The 18,444-nt window shown below is 33.3% G+C and overlaps 3 protein-coding genes across 4 annotated transcripts; 2 read left to right on the top strand and 1 right to left on the bottom strand.

Annotated features, from left to right (window-relative positions):
• The first annotated feature begins 1,922 nt into the window (after positions 1–1,922).
• Positions 1,923–5,355, top strand: LOC143531842 (beta-glucuronosyltransferase GlcAT14A-like). Its single transcript, XM_077027051.1, has 4 exons — positions 1,923–2,561; positions 3,132–3,207; positions 3,515–3,630; positions 4,713–5,355. Exons 1-4 carry the CDS (start codon positions 1,964–1,966, stop codon positions 5,207–5,209), a joined length of 1,287 nt encoding a protein of 428 aa, XP_076883166.1. The 5' UTR covers positions 1,923–1,963; the 3' UTR covers positions 5,210–5,355.
• Positions 5,356–6,670: 1,315 nt separating this feature from the next.
• LOC143531841 (protein SPA1-RELATED 3-like) lies at positions 6,671–10,905 on the bottom strand. 2 transcript variants are annotated; one of them, XM_077027050.1, is made up of 9 exons: positions 10,866–10,905; positions 10,583–10,653; positions 9,723–10,441; positions 9,218–9,375; positions 8,194–9,010; positions 7,527–7,673; positions 7,100–7,411; positions 6,952–7,011; positions 6,671–6,867 (listed from the first exon to the last, which is right to left on the bottom strand). In XM_077027050.1, the coding sequence occupies exons 3-9, from the start codon at positions 10,416–10,418 to the stop codon at positions 6,679–6,681; spliced, it is 2,379 nt and encodes a 792-aa protein (XP_076883165.1). In that variant the 5' UTR covers positions 10,419–10,441; positions 10,583–10,653; positions 10,866–10,905; the 3' UTR covers positions 6,671–6,678. The 2 variants fall into 2 exon arrangements, with proteins under 2 accessions (XP_076883165.1, XP_076883164.1); XM_077027049.1 differs by lacking the exons at positions 10,583–10,653; positions 10,866–10,905 and having other exon boundaries at positions 9,723–10,505.
• Positions 10,906–16,610: 5,705 nt separating this feature from the next.
• LOC143531802 (uncharacterized) lies at positions 16,611–17,376 on the top strand. Its single transcript, XM_077027014.1, has 2 exons — positions 16,611–17,162; positions 17,222–17,376. Exon 1 carries the CDS (start codon positions 16,702–16,704, stop codon positions 17,134–17,136), a length of 435 nt encoding a protein of 144 aa, XP_076883129.1. The 5' UTR covers positions 16,611–16,701; the 3' UTR covers positions 17,137–17,162; positions 17,222–17,376.
• Positions 17,377–18,444: the final 1,068 nt, after the last annotated feature.

The raw sequence follows: 18,444 nt of genomic DNA, 5'->3' as shown, positions 1-18,444 counted from the left end.
GTTTGGTCATATTTGCGAATTTCGTCCAAAAATATTTTTTTTTCGAGTAAAGTGCCATTTAACGTTAACTCAGGGGTGTTATTGTCCTTTTCATATTTGTTTCCATTGTTATTATTATTACGCTGAGCTAAACCCCTTATATGACTAAAAATAAAGAAGAATAAACAAACATATAATATATTGGATTCAAACATAGGAATCGTGAAATGTTATATATGTTAGGGATGAGCAAAATCGGTACCGGTACCGAAATCGGTACCGATTTGGTACTGTCGGTACCAAGGTTTGAGTTTTCGGGGCCGGTACGGTGCCGCTATTTTCCGAATTTTACCTCAAATGCCGGTACCGTCCTGGTACCGGTACCAAACATTTGCGATTAACGGGATCGGGATTTTCAGTACTGGTACCGGTCAGTACCGGTACGGTACCGAGCTCATCCCTAATATGTCATCAAACAAACACATAATAACAATAATGTAAACAAACATGTAAAAGGACAGTAACACCCATAAGTTAACGTTGAATTTAGACCGAGTTAACAATTTGGACGAAATTGGCAACGGCTGGGAAAAATCGAGGGTCTACTTGCGAAAAAAATATTTTTGGACGAAATTCGCAAATATGACCAAACCTCATGGACGATTTTGGCACTTTATTCATATAATAAAGAAATAGTGAAAAGACATGTCTACCCCTAACTTAACGATTAAATTTAATGAGGTTAGTGATTTGGATGTAATTGGCAAGAATTGAGAAACGTGGATGGTCCATATGCAAAAAATAAACTTTTTGGACTAAATTCGTATTATGTGTCAAACCACAAGGACGAAAATGACACTTAACTCTTTTTTTTATCCAAGTATCAAAGGAACAGTGTTCTAGCAGTACCCTTATGACTTTCTTTAGGTAAGGTTGCCGGTTCAAGTCTTGTTCGTGACAAATTGTCATTCGCAAACCAGGGTTTTATCACAGTGAGCTTTCGAGCGAAGAGTTTTTTCTAAAATTAATGACAGGTCAGGTCACCAGCTACAATCGCAAGCGCGAATGGCCTTTTGCCAATTAATTTACCCGATGGCCGTACTTGAATGGTTGTTCACAAAAAGATCTTGACCCAAGTAAAAAAGATTTTTAAATCGATTTCTTTAAGGAAATAAAAAAATATGACAACAAAACTGCCGTCTAAATTCTAATTTAATTTAATGATCTCATTTCCATTAAAAATAAATAATCTTCCCCCAACACATCACAACAAAACAAAATAAAACAGTAACATAACATGAAGATTCAAAGAAAATAAAGAAATAATAACAATAATAATAATAATACAAAGCAAATCAATAAAATCACACCACTTTGTTCTTCTCTCCACTTCCTCTGTTACTTTTGTGGATGCTTGCACTCTATCAATCAACAGATTCCAACAAGGTGATTCCTTTCTGGGTTTTCGTTCATTCGAAATGGGTATTTGTTAATTTCTCTTATTTTGTTTTGATTTGTTAAAATCTGATGCATTTGTTTCTGGGTTTCTTGAGCTCTGATTTCCAAGATTCAATTTTTTTACCCCAAATTTTGAAAATTGGTCAATCAGTTATGTAAATATTGAGATTCTATGACATGGGTTTGATTTGATCTAGTTTAATGTTTCAGTTTTCGATCTGTACGCTAATCTTTTACAGTTTTACTAGGTTTCTTGAATTAGAATATGTTTATGGAGATGTGAAGTAGTTTAAATTTGGGATTTTTTGGTCTGATCTCATATGGTTATTATGATAGCAAGTTTTCATTTTTTTACTTTCATTTTAGTTAAATTACTTATGAAAGCATGAAAAATTAACTAACTTTCTTGATCTTTTTCATTCAACAGAGCTTAGTCGGTGTAGCGTGATCGATATATGAAGATCTTGTAAGAGTTACCGATTGAGTTGTAATATAATTTAGGTTTTGAGAAGGGGGGAGTTAGATCATGATAAAGTTAAAAGAACTTAAATTTTTTCATACCGAAAAAAGATGGGCATTTCCTCTTGCAATAGCATCAATCATATGTTTATTCCTTTTAGCAACTTGTTTCAACATGGGCTTCCTTCCTCCTTTGTACAAATTCAATTCATTTTTCCCGTTATTCAACATGCATGTCGCCTCAAACCAATCAATTCCGCATTTTGCTGAAGAAAAAATCAAGTTAGATTCAAATCCTACTCCACAATCACGCCCTTCGGTCCCTCGTTTTGCGTATTTAATTTCTGGATCAAAAGGGGACTTGAATAAGCTTTGGAGGACGCTTAGAGCGTTGTATCATCCGTGGAATTATTATGTTGTTCATCTTGATCTTGAATCGGAAGTTGAGGAACGAATGGAGCTTGCATCGCGAGTTGAAAAAGATCCCATGTTTGTTGAAGTTGGCAATGTTTTTATGATCACGAAAGCGAATATGGTGACGTATAGAGGGCCCACAATGGTGTCGAATACGCTTCATGCGTGTGCAATTCTTTTAAAGAGGAATAAAGACTGGGACTGGTTTATTAATCTTAGTGCTTCTGATTATCCTCTAGTGACTCAAGATGGTAAGTTCTTTGCTATGCATGGTATACTGTATACGTGTTATTTAATTAACGATTTTGGAATAAATGTTGCGTTTAGACATTAGATTTGTCATAATTTTTCCTATATTGCTCACTCATACATAGTGTAGTGTTTCTATGATAAAGTTGTTTGAAGTGGCAATTTTCGACCCTTTTTAAGATCTAGCTTAATAGGAAACGGGTCAAACGGGTTGAAAGTTGCCCATAATGCATTTTAAAGCAGAAAGCAACTAAATCATTTTATTCAAATAAATGGTTTATATTACAATATATAACTTTCGTGATCTTATTTGATAAACTTATTAACTACAACAAAATCAATCGTTTGTAGACAAAATATATTTTTGACCCAAACTCATTACCCAACCTATCCATTTTGCTACCTCTAATCTTTTAAAGCAATAACCTCCTAAGGCATAGTGTTCTCTTTTATCATTTTTGCTAGAACAATGGTCTATTTGCAACTAAAAGTCAACTGAAAGTCAATATTTCACAAATGATGTTAAATCAAGTACTTGAACAAAACTGATTGAATCCTTGAATTTTTTTCAGATCTTCTTTCAACATTTCGTAATCTGAATCGAGACTGGAATTTCGTTGAGCACACAAGTCAACTGGGATGGAAGGAGTAAGCAATTTCAACCTGTTTATGTGAAATGGGTCGGTTTGGGCTTTATTTTCATGATAAAATGGTCAAACGGCATAAATATTAAAATACCAATAAAAAGGAAAAACGATTTACTAAAAAGATTGGATCTTTATGTTAGTGTTACAATAGTTTTATGATCATATTTGATGTATTAATAATCTGTAGAACTTAAAGAAAACGAAAACGTTTGTGGGTCAACCAAATCCCACCAAATTCGTTCTGACCCATGATCCTATCCACCCGTTTTGCCACCTACTTGGATTTAATCTACTTGTATTATATGCAGGGATCAAAGAGCAATGCCATTAATGATTGACCCTGGACTATATGAGAATAAAAAATCTGATATATGTTGGGTGCAACCAAACAGACCTTTGCCAACAGCATTTAAATTGTTTACCGGTAAGTTTTGGCTTTCACCCCAATCTTTAATGCCCTGCATTTTTTTATTAATATTTCAACATTTTCATGTTTAAATTGTTTACCGATAAGTTGGATCCAAATCAGCAGTTTTTAGGTAAATGCAAAAAGAACATGAGATTTTGTAAGAATGAGTGATATTTGCAAACATTGTGGAAACTTTTAAGGGCAAATTGTATAAAAGGTAATAAATTTAAGACTAAAACTTCCATAAAAAGGGTAATCTTCTAAATTCTAAGGGGATGTTTGGGATTGCTTATTTTAACCTCCTTTTGACTTAACTTTTCTAAAAAGTCATAAGATGTTTGGCAAAGTTAAAAAGTTGTGAGGGGAATAAGTCACAAGTTACACTTTTGTAACTTATAACTTATTGCCAAAAGTTACAAGGAGGTTGAAATAAGGTATCCCAAAACACCCCCTAAGTTAACTTGTTTCCACTCTCCACAAAAAGGTCAACATGGTCAATTACTGAGCGTTAGCTGCCACATCATCATTATGAATAATAACTGTGTTTGATTACCTTAACAATTCAACCTTTTCAAAGTTCACGCATTTTTGTAAGTGAAATAAAGTATGTTACCTAAAGTAGAAATTGGATCAAGTCTAAACGCAAATAGGCTTGTAAATGAACCGAACAAACATGAACGGAGCATGTTTGTGTTTCCTCGTTTAACTTCAACCGAACACGAATAATTAAGCCAACATGGTTTTCTGATTCATGTTCGCTCGTTAACAAAACGAACTTGTTTGTGTTCGTTTATGCTACTTCATTACAAGTATAAACGTACGGTTCACAAACGTAAACGATCGAACATAACTGAGCCAAAACAAGTTAAAAGTAATGTGAAAACAATGCGTTGTTCCTAAAAAGTTAACAATATAAACCTACAGTTCGCTGAACTTTCGGTTTGTTTGCAAGCCTGATCGCAGACCATCATATCTGTCGGTTTTTTCTCAAAAAATAATTCATCTTTCCATGTCTAAACACACACCCAATGTAATATTTACAACTTCTTTTTACAACTACTTAAAAGAAATTAAAAAGAATGCCTTTTTTTTTGCAGGATCTGCTTGGATGGTATTATCAAGATCATTTGTAGAATACTGCATATGGGGTTGGGATAATCTACCGAGAACTCTACTCATGTACTACACAAACTTCGTGTCTTCACCCGAAGGTTACTTTCAAACGGTTATATGCAACGTTCCCGAATTCATTCCAACCGTTGTTAACCACGATATGCACTTTATTTCCTGGGACAACCCGCCAAAACAGCATCCGCATGTGCTCAACATTAACGACACTACTAAAATGATAAAAAGTGGGGCTGCATTTGCCCGTAAGTTCAACCAAGATACAACGGTTTTAGATAGAATTGATAATGAGTTATTAAACCGGGCCGATGGGAGTTTTACTCCTGGTGGATGGTGCAAAGGTAGCCCGACATGTTCTAAGGTCGGGAAGCCCACACGGGTTAAGCCCGGCCCGGGAGCTAAAAGGCTTAGAAGACTTGTAAACAAGTTGATTCAGTCAGCTAAAAATGGAAATCAGTGTCGATAGGTTATATTCTTTATTTTTGAGGAGTATGTGTAAGAGACCAGAAGTTAGTTTTGGTCATATGTTATAGCAGTTTTGTATTATCTGAATATATTTTATATATATAAAGAGAGTTATGTACCTGTTTCTCTTGTTAGATTATGACATTTACTTGTTTATGCTATAGTTCAGTATGTAGCCCAGAGTTTAGCTTAGTGTTATGCTGTAGCATTTTTGTATTACCAGACTATATATTATATATATAAACAATTATATGTTTTTCTTCTAGTGTCTGATTATATCATGGTTCAATATGTAGCCCACTAAGCCTTAGTGCTGTTCCCTTTCTATATATACATAATCTTATTGTGTTCATTTCAAAACCAAGAATGCATATAGATTTTAATATGTTTAGAATTTATTTTTTAAAAATATAGTAATGACAGTCTTTTGTTTAAATGCACATTGTATGTACTTTTTATTTATATATCAACTGTCACATATTCAAATATGATGGATTCATACATATAAACGCTATTATAAATAAATAATATTACTATAATTTATGTGAATTTATGTATAAACTTTATAACATATAATATATAAATAATATCATCAAATAATCTCAAAAGAAAAACTACTTTATTTTTAGAATGAATCTACAAACTGAAGTATTATTGGAGAAGAGTTAAGGAAAATAAAATTAAATTAAAAATTAAAAATTTTCGGGTTTATGATTCGGGTATATAGTTCGGTAAACTAGTATTTGTTTTGGGGTAATCGGGCTGGTGTCACCAAATTCCATACCTAGCCCATGCCGGCGAAACTTTTTTAAAACTAATCACCCACACCCGATCCAATACCCATTGGGCTTCCGCTATACCCATCCTGGATGCTTCGAGTATACTCGCCGGGCTTGGGTATTTTTGCAATCCCTATTTGAGAGAGATTAGATCAAGGAAAGAGTGTAGTGAAATAAATCATTTCTTAGTTTTACTATTTTTAATGAAGCGTATACACATGTGTTATATGGTTCTCAACATAATATTGGTTCTGATATGAAAACACCTAATACTGTAAATTCATGTGAAATAAACAACTATTTAAAATCTGATTAGTCCTCCATTTTACGTTTTTCTTAATTAATTCAAAACGGGTTAACCCGGACACGATTTGAGCCATATTTAAAATTGTCTAAACCCAACCCGTTTTGACCTGACTTGCTTCTCGAGTTAGTGTTGACCAGGACCTAATAAGTCAAAAATATTGGTACAATAGTTGCATACTTATATTTGCTAGCAAATGAAATAAATCTGAACAAAAAAGCTTACAAAATATAGAATAACAAGATGTCAAATCTATCTCAACTTCCTTTTTCAACTAAATATATTTGCAGTACAAGTTGTGATGATGTTTAACATCTTCTGAAATGAATAAAAAGTTGTATCTATAAAAGATTCTGCATTGTTTATGTTTGTTGTGTTTATTACCTCCTAAACCATCTCCAGAAGTTTAATATCTCCCATGGAATTTGCAGCAACCAAAGTAGAAGATTGGTTCCGCCAACACACAGATGACACAAATTGCTCGGTGTCATCCATTTCATAGCCTGAAATCGGATCTACGGTGTTGAATTTGTATGACAAAGTCGGCATAGGGAAAGCTTTGTGGTAGATGAAAACCTGAATCATATTAAATATAACTTGATCAAAGACCTGGCGAAAATAATATACAGAATGTAAAAGATCATGTGTTTTCTGAAATACCTCGTTTGTTTCAGAACCAGTGGCAATGTAACCATTGGATACAGATAAACCGACAAAATTCTGCAAAAATTACAAAACAAGACTTAAAAACATAAAAAGAATAAACAGTCAGCAATCCAGAAAAACAATAACTCAAGAAGACATTTACCTTAACATTTGTGTGGCCTGTAAACGACTGAACCGGACAGTCAACAACATGGGACGAGCACTCAGACAAATCCCAAAGCTTTAAAGTGTTATCAGTAGACGAAGACACAAGCGTCGTCGAGTCTACAAACTTAACGTAACTAACTGTTTTCTCGTGTCCAACAAACACGCAAACGGGCCTGCTCGGATTCCTAAGATCATAATAATATATTCTATGATCCGCTGAACCGAATGCAAGCGAGTTTCCAGAATCCACAGGGAACTGAACCGAACAGACATTTGCTTTTGTCCTAATGGTACCAACACTCACTCCCTGCATAAAAAATACAAAATAAGAAATATGTAATATACAACTAGATATTATTAGTATTTGCACTTTGGCGCTATTATTTAACCGATATTGAATTGCCTGATTGATAATGAATTGCCTGATTGATATTCCAGAGTTTAACTGAACCATCATCGCTTCCGCTTGCTAGCAATGTGGGATCCGCTGATGAGAAATCCACTGACCATGCACGTCTTTCGTGTTCTCTCATTTCCATGTATACTTCATTTCGTGTAACATCCCATACCTGAAAAATAGTACATTTAATATTTAAACAATTGAGTTAAATATGGTTAAAGTCCCTGTGGTTTGGTCCATCAGTTCTGAATTTATTTTTTAGTCCAATGATTACATTTCTGTATCATTTAAAGTCCAGCCGACTAACCCCATCCAAATTTTATGTTAACTTTTTGTTAAAAGACCAAAATACCCTTGGACTATTTATGTTACTTGGTCAATATAATAAAATCTTTGGGACACAAATTTTGTTACCTTAAGTGGGTCCCAAAGGTTTTATTATTTTGACTATCGCATATAGTCCAGGGGTATTTTGGTCTTTTAACAAAAAGTTAACAGAAAATTTGGTTGGGTTAGTCGTCTGGAGTTCAATTGATACAAAAATGAAACTTGAACTAAAAAAGTCATATTAGAACTAGTGGACTAAAAGGGTTATTTGAGTCAAACAAAAGTGATTACAAGTCTATAATCGTATTTGAATCTAAATAATTAAATGCATAAACTTAAAGATTTGAAGATGATTGATGTACCTGCACTACACCATCAAAATTACTTGAAGCAATCTGACCTTTAATATAACTATTCCAACATATACTACTCAACTTTGACCCGCTTGACATTTCAACAACAGGATAATGAATGTCACGGTTTCCATTTAAGATTGAATCAAATTCAAAAACTTTAATCTTCTTGTTTACACCAGCAGTTGCAAAAAACTCTCCATCACGGTCAAAACTCAGTGAACACACAAGATTCGAAGAACTCAGAAGATCAGCTTGTTTCAAATCTGCTTTGACTTTCAGATGACTAAAAGACAGATACTTGGATAAACCATCCAAAAACGAGTTTATCCATCTACTTTGTCTACTCGCAAACCGATCTTTTGATGAAATATCATTAACCGATTCTTTACTATTAATTGGTCTAAACGCTCTTTGTCTATTCAAAAGGTAAGCAGATTCTAGCTTTCCAAAGTTCCTCATTAATCTTGAACTTTTAGAGCTTGAATTTCCTTCGTTTTGATTAACATTAGTGATTAATTTAATGCGTTTTCTGAGACTTGGTGTGGAAGAATCATCAGGGGAATCTTGATCTCCAAGATTCGTATTTGATTCTTGTTTTCGGTCGTTTAATGATTGCAATTTCATAACTTCTTCCAAATCTGAATTCACAGCTGAAACAATACTGCGCAAATTATCTGCAGCTTCTTGTTTTCTTTGTTGCATTATTAAAAGAAATTCCAGCAACAAATCTTGATTGTCGGACTTTTCTTTAAGGTCGATCGCAGCCACTCGTTCATCTAATTTGTCTTTAGGTTCAGTAAGAAACTCACTTTGCAACACTTCACTGATAATTACACATAAATTTATCTTTTTAGCATAAAAACATGGTTTTTGTTAACTAGGGACAATGCAATGGAGGCTACTTAAAAAAAATAAATTTTTATGAATCTTGTTATAATTGAGTCTCACATAAAACTTATGCACTAGTTCAAAAGTCTCCATATGCATAATGAATATTAACGATCACGCAAGTTGAATAAAGAGAACTCACTCTATTTTCGGTCTACTAGCAGGCTCGGGATGTAATAACCACAAACAAAATAATGCAACTTTTGGCCATTTTAATAGTAACGGAGGAGGAAAAACACGATGTCTCAAGCTAGACATTGTTGCATTCTTTTCTTCTGCTGTGTTACACATGCAATACAACTGTTGACACAAATAATAATAATAATACTTTCAGTCAGGTTACAGTGTTACAAACATGGTCCCTATGGTTTGATATTGATCTAACTCACGCCTTTGGGTACTAAGTTCTAAAAGTTGCACGTTTAGGCTTTGTGGTTCTGAATTTGTAACAAGTTTGGCTAACTTTCGTTAAACTTTCAGTTTAAATCTTATTAAAATGACCAGAATCCCCTTCTATAAGAAGGGGGAGGGGGGGGGATTAAATTTTGTTACAGCTGTAAAATCATCATTTTGCATAAATTTAGTTGGTATAAATGATATAAAACACAAGAACTTGAATGAAAAAATCCAACATAATTCCCTAATACCTCAAAGAGAAGGACCCCGAGTCGATAAACATCAGAAGCAAAAGAACCTTGCAAACCTGCAGCCTCCTCAGGGCTCGTGTACCACTCGGTTTCCATTTCTAATATATGTTTCATTGGGAACCGTTGTTCCTTTTCTGTATGTTCACTGCAACTTGCCTCTAGATTCTCCAAAGTAGATTGCATCCATGTGTTCTCTGATACCGCGTGATCAAGATTCTGGCCCTTAAAACCAGTGTTCTCATTAGGTTCAGAATCAGAATCAGAATCTGAGCAAGATGCAGATTCTATAAACGACACACGGTTTAAAGACGACATTACAAAGCAAGAGGGCCGGATATTGTGAATAACAATCCCTTGTGAATGTGCCACCTTTACGATTTCCACTATTTGCATATATATATGCAAGCATTCTAAGGAATTAACGACTCGTTTTCTGTCATCTGCCCATTGCCTCAAGCTAATATCTTTTTGTTCCACGGGCCTAATAACTGCGCCCGCATCTTCACGAAAGTAACCGAACTGAGTTCTGACTCGGTTCAACCGAGTCAACACGGTCTTCTCTTGTCCTGCTCTGTCTGCTATAATTCCAGAATCATGATCTGATCTAGGGTTTCTGTTTGATGCTTCTGAAGAATTTAACCCTCTAGAATTACCAGATATTTGATAACCAAATTCAGATGAATTCTCCATTTTCATCCACAAATTGCTTCATATAAAACCTTTCAAACATCCATCATGAAAAAAGTTTTCAACTTTATTCATTTTTAGCTTCTTTTTGCCCTGAAAACATTTATGTATAAAAAATCTTTAATATCAAACACAACAAGACCACTTTCATCCACAAATTGTTCAAATAAAACCTTCCAAACATCCATCATGAAAAAAGTTTTAAACTTTACTCAACTTTAACATCATTTTTCTCTTAAAGCATCTGTATATAGAAAATATTAAATATCAAACAGAACAACATAATATGATCATATGAACCCAATTTCTAAAAAATCTATAAACCAATTACAGAAACATGAAAAAAGTTTTGAACTTTACTCAATTTTAGCAACTTTTAATATCATAATGATGAATCCAATTTCTATAAAATTTATAAACTAATTGCAGAAACATAACAGTACCAGTAATAATCACCATGAAAGAAGCTTGAGGTTTCTTGAGCTTCTGCAACCAAGAACCACAAAGCACAAGCCTTTTTTTTCTTGGGCTTTTGATACCATAAAAGGGTTTTTTAATTTATTTAATTCATTGCCATAAAAAGGAAAAAACAAATAGAATCACCTATGGAAAATCTCTAGCCTCTTAAAAAGGGTATTGTTTTTTCTTGAGAAAGAATTAAAAAAATATGATGATGATAACAAATTATTATTTTTTACAGAACCAATGTTTCTAACCCACTCATTGAATATCAACATACGTGGCAGTTTCATGTCCTCTGATCCTTCACTGTCTGATTTCTTTTGATTTTGTGCACAGAATAAACAAAGATTTATGAATGTGTGGTGGTCAGAGATCATGGGGTGGTGGGCTTTAGTTGATTATTATTATTAATACTAATATTATTAAATTGTGTTAAATATATAGAAGTTGATTGGGGTTTCATAAACTAGAATGACTTATAATGAACATCATTGGCATCTTCATCAAGATTGATGAATGATCAAAGATATTCTGGATATTATTCTCACAATTTTAAGCACAAATCAAAGTTAAAAACCTTTAAAATGATTTAGAAATTAGAGTTAATTATTGTTTTCGTTTGAGTGGTTCGATCAAAATCACGCTTTTACTCTGCAACATTCTTTTTCATACTTTCAATCATTGTCATTGTCACAAGTACTACTGCTATAATCTATTGAATGAAATAATAGCATAGACCTTTTTATCTTATATACAAGTTTTTAATACGAAAGATATAAGCTTATAAAAATAAATAAATAACGTGACAATCTAACGCCTCTCACTTGTGGTTTTTGTAGTGTGATTTCCTCCTTGATCACTACTTTAGTTCCCTTCATCATCGATATAGAGTATAGACCATTACCCTTCTTAATCTATCATCTACATATATAGTAGCTTTTGAATGCATCACACCCCATTAGCCCCCCTCTAGCTCTAAAAAATCCATCAGCTTCATTCGTCATCTCTCAGGACAAAAGTTTGAGTTGCAAACCTACCTTTTCTATAAAAAAAGTATGGTGGGTGCCAATTCGATTTCTAATCAAATTAATTGGTAATTTAAGCTTAATATGCAAATGGCTAGGAAGAAACAAAAAAGGTGGTGGTGGTGGTGGTTTGACTTATATATCTGGTAGTCGAATGCTAATTCTACATGTTCGAATTTGTGAGAGTTGGCATGACTAAGACGACGAACTAGTAATATTTGGCCATTGTTTTTATTATGCCATCAACCATGTTTTCTTTTCTAGTGGATTCTTAAGCCTTTTCTTTCGATTGTATATATGAATGATCGACGCCAATGTTATGAATATATGATTATCTTCGACTAGTATTTGACCTATATAACATCTTCAAAATAGATAATTCATGTTGGTCATGTATGCACCAACAATAGAGACATAAAATGATGTATGCAACAAAATTATGAATATGTATGATCATTTTCTTAACATATGTGTAGTGTGACCAAAATTGGTAGTTATAACAAGTTAAAATGACTATATAACTTTAGGCAAAACTTTGGATATCCATAATTACAGTTGGTTGTAGGTGTGAGGTACCTATGTTGAAGGTTGCTAACTGACATTAGGTTGGGGTCGCTGTAACGTCGAGGGACAACTAATGGAGGATCTACGATGCTCCTAGTGTATGACACAAGGGTATGAATTACAATGTTAAATCAGTTTCTAATAGATATATTATAGTGGTCAAGTGCTTTTAGATCTTGCCGGGAATGGGGACTGCAAGACTGAACAATGTGGTTCCATGGAGAGGTGTTGGTTGGTGTCTATGTAGTGGTTTATGATGCCAAAGGGTCTGATGAGGGTGGGGGCTATATGGACAAACGATTGGCGTGTGTAGTTATAACATATATATGCTTTTAAAAAAGGGATGTAATAGTCATTTATGTTGTCAAAAGGACTAATAACACTTATTTGTGTATTAGAAGTAAGGATATTATATGTAATTTTGGAAAACTTTACTAAGATTGAATTATGAATACACAATAAGTTATAGGAATGAGATAAGTACCGTACCAGTACCAAAAATACTAATAATGAGTTTATGGAAAAGCGGGTATCGAATACCGTATTAAATCTATCAGGATGGTACGATGCTGGTACTTGGTACCACATACTATCCCTATCCCCTAATAAGTTATTAAGCCTAACTGATTTTGTGTACATTGTAATATATTTATGATCATACAAGATATGAAGTAGATATGTAAAATAATATAACGTATTTTATTATCATAAAGGTAAAGAAAAATTTAAGTCTGCTAAACGAATAAACTCAGTTGCTTGTTAACTCATTCACTAGATACTCACTTATCGCTAGACTGCATTTCATCAAGTTAACACTTATCAGACTTTAATATGAGGAGCGAAATAAATAATTCAACCTAAAACCTAACTTTATTCCAAATTTTTGATCAATAAGTTTAACGTTTTAACCTAGCCCTAACTATGAGACATCGGCAATCAAGGGTTGTTCTTCATCCGATAACAATTCAGCATATAAGCTATGCAGTTAATATTTATCGGTCTTCATGTGAAATATCGGTACCGATAATGTCGACGATATTTGATCGATCAATCATCGATATTCCCGATATCAGTGTTTTAAGTCTTAATTATTATTTTTTTTAGTGTTTAATGCTAGTGTTTTAAGTCTTAATCAGTTTCTACTTGCTACAAATGTTGGTGTTTTGTAAGTTGCAAAAAGGTTAAGTTTGATTGTAGGAAAATATATTGAATTGCTAGTGTTAAATTGCTATATGTATGTAAAATTTGCATGATATTAAGGGTATGTTTGGCAAAACTAGCTGGAAGCTGTTAGCTGTAGCTTTTTAGATATATTTAGGTGTTTGGCAAAGTAGCTGGAGCTTTTTAGATATATTTAGGTATTTGGCAGAATAGCTAGAGCTTTTAATAAAACTAATTGGGTGTCAGCGTGGTGTGGCGGAGTGAACGCGCAACCTGAGATCAATTGCATAATCAGTGTCGGTACGTGATTCACTTGATATTAGTGCACGCATAACCCGAATGCAGACGTGTACTTCTTGCAAAGGTAGCAAGCGTGTAATCGTGGCGAAAATCAAGAAACAAAGCTAAAATATACAGTAATTTCAAATAGATAGTTTTTTAAACCAACCTCTTTTGATTTGAAACCCTTTCCAACCCGACACCGTTTTAATCTGAAACATGTTCTGACCTGGCCCCTTTCAACCCAAAACCGTACCGACACGAACCGAATTAAATTAACCCTTTTTTATCGACTCGTTCCGACCCTAATTTGGACTTACACATGACCTGAGCTCGTCTGACTCGACTTGTTGCCAATCATAACCGGTAAAGAAATATATCAATATCATACTCAAATTAAAAAGAATAAAATACTCTTTTTTATGATGTAATGTGTTTAAAAAGATATTAACGTGTGAAAAGGTTATGGACTTTTAAAAAGTCATGGGGTAGTTAGTTTTGAATAAGAGTAAAATATATAACTATTATATAAATTAACAAGAATTAATGAAAGTTCAAGTACCAAAATTATAAATTCAATTGTAAAAAAACCTGTAGTTTTTTCTCAAACGCTAGTAGTAGTAGCGTTTAGAAAAAGAGATTTTTCTCCTAATATAAAAGCTTTAAGCCCATTGAATCTTAAAAGTTTGAAGCTTGAAGCCCCTAAAAGCTCATAAAAACTCATTGCCAAACATACTCTAAAATTACTGATATCCCACCATGATAACCAATATCTCAAATATATTATCCAATGTTTTTTCGCATTAACTGCATATCACATAAGTTTATTCGAATCAATTTTATTCAGATAAACTCGAATTTGATTCGAACATGAATACACTTATTCAAATCGGATTCTACCAGTTTTATTCAAACTAACTTTCAAAAAATTTTCAAATTCAAATAACCCGATAACGATTCCTCACATATCAGGATATTATCACTTTGTACACATGGTACAAGCCTTCGATGCACCATAGCGAGATCATGACATCTCGAGCACTATCGTCGGCATCAAATATTGGCATAAACATTACATATAACATTACTATTATTATTGTTATAATAATAATAATAATAATTATTATTATTATTTCCGAGTTTTTTACCAAAATAAGGTAGGAGGAAAAATTATTTATTAATATAGGTGATTTGAAAAGTAATTACTAAAATAGGGATTTTAACTTTTTTGTTTTCCTCCTAACCTTATTGTGTTATTGATAAAATATAATTTATATTTAGAAAAACTAAGATATTTTATCAAAAAAAATATAATTGATAAAAAGAATTTATATTTAAAAAAACTAAGATATTTTATAAAAAAAAATATATAATGCACACATGTTGGATCGTGATATTTTATCAAAAAAATTATATTAAATGTTATTTTTAATATTGTAGCTGTAACAACGATTTGATATATATACAAATGTTTTTTTATTATTAATTTGATATATAACTTAATATTTTTAGATACAAATGTTCATTTTATATTATATAACTTTTACTAAGGTTTTAAATGGCTCTAAAAACGTAAGAAAAGGTATTTGGAGTAGAAATTATACCGCATTAGGCATTCGGGTGACGGGTACTTTCCAAAACAGGAAATATTGAGTTTGGACTACCCAATACTGTTAGAGATCGCAGACGTATAGAGTCGTCTTTTGCTATTGAGTTACCTATGATGCCATGCTTAATTCAGGCGGCATAAGAAAAGGTATTTAGAGTAGAAGTTATACCGCATTAGGCATTCGGGCGGCAGGTACTTCCCAAAACAGGAAATATTGAGCTTGGGCTACCAAATACTGTTAGAGATTACAGACGTATAGAGTCGTCTTTTGCTATTGAGTTACCTATGATGGTCATGCTTAATTCGTTATTCATAAAAAAAAGTTTTTTTTTTCTGTGGAATATCCTTCTACAAGGATTACACAAATTATATAAAAATTAATTGTATGAAAACCATTCGTAAGATACATGTTATTTTACAAATTAAATTTGAAGCATACATTTTTTCTTTTACGTTTTAAAATGTAAATTTAATCAAAAATTAAGATAAATTTCACTGTACATGTTCATAAAAATATTTATAAAGAAACTAAAAAAATTATTTGTAAGCTAGAAACATTTGCATTAACAATTGTTTAAAAAAAAAGTTACATCCATATTTATGGAATATTAAAAAACATTAATATGTTTTGATAGAATATCAAGATTGAAACAAAAGTTTGCATTATTATTTTTAAATAAACAATCTAAGTTCTTTTAAATATAAATTATTTTTTATCAATAACCCAATAAGGTTAGAAGGAAACAAAATAGTTAAAATCCCTATTTTAATAAATACTTTTCAAATCATCAATATCGATAAATAATTTTTCCTCCCTACCTCATTTTGATAAAAAAAACTCATTATTTCCTTAACACCCCACCATCGCTATCGCTGTTCCCAATTATAAACAACAATCTCTCGCACTTTGCTTTCATTCTTCTACATTCTATAAACCCTTTACCCATTTTCAAGATTTCAGCTGATTATTTCAACTTAATTGACACCTTACTGTAAGAAAAGCTTTCATCTATTATTAGGGTTCTTATTATTTTTGGTTAATTTTGGATCTTGGACGGTTAATTTCATCCGGGTATTATTTATGTTAGGGTTTCTTGATCTTGATGATAATTTAGGGCAAGTTAGGTCATTATCTCATGTGGGTTTTCTTTAGCATTGATTAAATCCAAGATTTTGATTAGGGTTCTTAATTATGGGGTCATCAGGTTTCTTCTCAATATGCTTAATTTACTCTCTAGTGGCTTTAAGTTGTGGAACCCTAATGATGTTTTATAGCCATGAGGTTTTTGCATTCTGTCATGGGAATGAAATTGCCATGAAGTTAATGGGATCGACGCCGCATGATCAGTTGTTAATCAAAACTTCGGATTCGTTTTCCGGGTTGCTTTTGTTTGCGGTTGGGATATTGTTGTTAATGGTGGCGTTTGTGAAAGATAGGGACTTTCAGAGCTTTTTTGCAAAAGGGTGTGTGCTTCTTCACGTTGCCATGGCGATTTGGAGGATTTACTTTGAGAGGAAGCTTGAGGAGCTCGGTCGTGATTGGATCCGGCTGGTTTTTGGGGATTTTGTTTTGGCACTTTCATGGGTGTTGTTTCTTGCGTACAGTTGGAGAGAAAAATATGATTAGACGAACATACAGTCGATTCGAGACTCGTTCTTGGATTGATTCAAGACTTCTTGTTAAATCAAGATTTGTTCTTGGGTTGATTAAGACTTGTTCTTTATTCAAGATTTGTTCTTGGTTCAAGATTTGCTCTTGAACTGATATTGCAGCTTGCGCGATCTGTCTTTGGTGACGTTGGAAGAAACATCTTCTTCCATTAATGGAGGCTGTGAAGGTTTTTTTTTGTTTCTTGTTTGATAAATTAGTAGCACATGCACATATATTCTTGATTGTGATTTGTAAATCTTTGGGAGATTTTCAGATTTGCTTTCTTTATTATCTTTTTTTTTTCTTTTTTTATGAAGAAAATGTTTGATTTTATTGCCTTAATGTGTTCATCTTATTATTCTAGATGTGAATTGAAATTTCTTGAGTGCTGATATCATATTTTGTGGTTAGTTCTTCTGTTCAATGACAGAAAATTATTGACTCTTAATATTGGATTGACTGCGGAATCCATTGTTTTAATGTTTACACTATTTTTCTCCTTCTCCCATCTGAGCTCTCAGCTGCGCTGAGCAGAAAGCCGGTAATGATCAAATTATATATATTAAAAGACAACTTCTTCACATATCCTTAAAGCTTCTTGACAAGTAACTTATGTTTAAATGGTTGTAAAAGATTCTTAACATGTTGTACATTTTGGTTTCTCTTTGATTGTTCTACACGTGTTATCAGACGTGGGTTGTTTTGACCTCCTACCATAGCCACGTATCACTGACATTTTGATTCTTTTATTATCTTTATTATTATCACTATGGCCTCTATCTCTCTCTCTCTCTCTGTTGATATCCCGTCTACCATCACCGGCATACCATCAATCTTAAACCACGACCGCCGCATCTCCCACCATCGGCTTTACACAACCTGATTTAGGGTTTTGTTGTGGTGCAAGGTTGGTTGTGTAGAGGCTATTGGAATGGTGTCGATCTGGAAAACCCTAGGGGTGTGCTGATGGGGGGGGGGGGGGGGCTGGTGGCGGTGTTTTGCAAGGTTCGTGGTGCTGCGGTGGTGTTGGGAGGCGTGCAGAACACGTGGTTGACCTACAGTTGCCGGGTTATGTTTGGAAACCCTCGGTAGCGGTGGTCCGGTGGCGTCTTGACGCCTCTCTCCGCCGCCGTAAGATACTAACCTGCACTTTTTGTGTTGTTTTGTTGTAACCTTTTACATATTGAACTTCAATTTGCGCTGCTATGTTGCGACTTTGAATAAATTTCATTATCATTCAAGTGTAGCTTCTTGAATAATTTGAAATCATTAACTTTGACTCAG

This window comes from Bidens hawaiensis, unplaced genomic scaffold, assembly GCF_021521415.1.
Source record: "Bidens hawaiensis isolate Kalapana, Puna unplaced genomic scaffold, B.hawaiensis_p1.1 tig00009253_1, whole genome shotgun sequence".
Classification (NCBI taxonomy): Eukaryota; Viridiplantae; Streptophyta; class Magnoliopsida; order Asterales; family Asteraceae; genus Bidens; species Bidens hawaiensis.
This window is presented reverse-complemented; position numbering and strand designations above follow the sequence as displayed.